The sequence below is a fragment of the Cariama cristata genome, unplaced genomic scaffold, assembly GCF_000690535.1.
Source record: "Cariama cristata isolate BGI_N322 unplaced genomic scaffold, ASM69053v1 scaffold9664, whole genome shotgun sequence".
Lineage (NCBI taxonomy): Eukaryota > Metazoa > Chordata > Aves > Cariamiformes > Cariamidae > Cariama > Cariama cristata.
Genome location: NW_009614628.1, coordinates 1 through 337, shown reverse-complemented (window position 1 = coordinate 337; position 337 = coordinate 1). Strand labels below are relative to the sequence as shown.

Here is a 337-nt window from a genome sequence, read left to right as displayed (position 1 = left end):
GTGCCCCCTCCTCAACCCCTCATGCCCTCTCCCCCTGCTGCAGCTGAAATCAGACCGGGAGCTTGACAAAGTGAAGGGGCTCAAACTAGAGGAGCTTTGGCTTGATGGAAATCCACTCTGCGACGCTTTCCGGGACCAGTCCACTTAGCCCTGGGGCGGCCCTAGGGGCCCGTGGGCCGCCCCTGCTCCACGGGGGGCAGCACGGCAGGACGAAGAAAGGCCGCCCTCCCCACACACACCCCCCCCGGTGCCTTCTGCTCGTCGGTGCCCAGATACCCCTGCCCACTCCCTCCCCTGCTCCCCAGGCTCCCACACAGCCCCTGGTTGTGGTTCAAGG

The 337-nt window shown here is 66.2% G+C and overlaps 1 protein-coding gene across 1 annotated transcript in view; it reads left to right on the top strand.

Moving 5' to 3' along the window:
- LOC104161159 (nuclear RNA export factor 1-like) overlaps positions 1–148 on the top strand; it is a gene marked incomplete at its 5' end in the record, with an annotated part of 4,122 nt that extends 3,974 nt beyond the window's left edge. The window contains one exon of the mRNA XM_009699490.1: positions 44–148. Coding sequence (XP_009697792.1) covers positions 44–148 — 105 coding nt within the window. The remainder of the gene's footprint in view (positions 1–43) is intronic.
- Between the last annotated feature and the right edge of the window lie 189 nt (positions 149–337).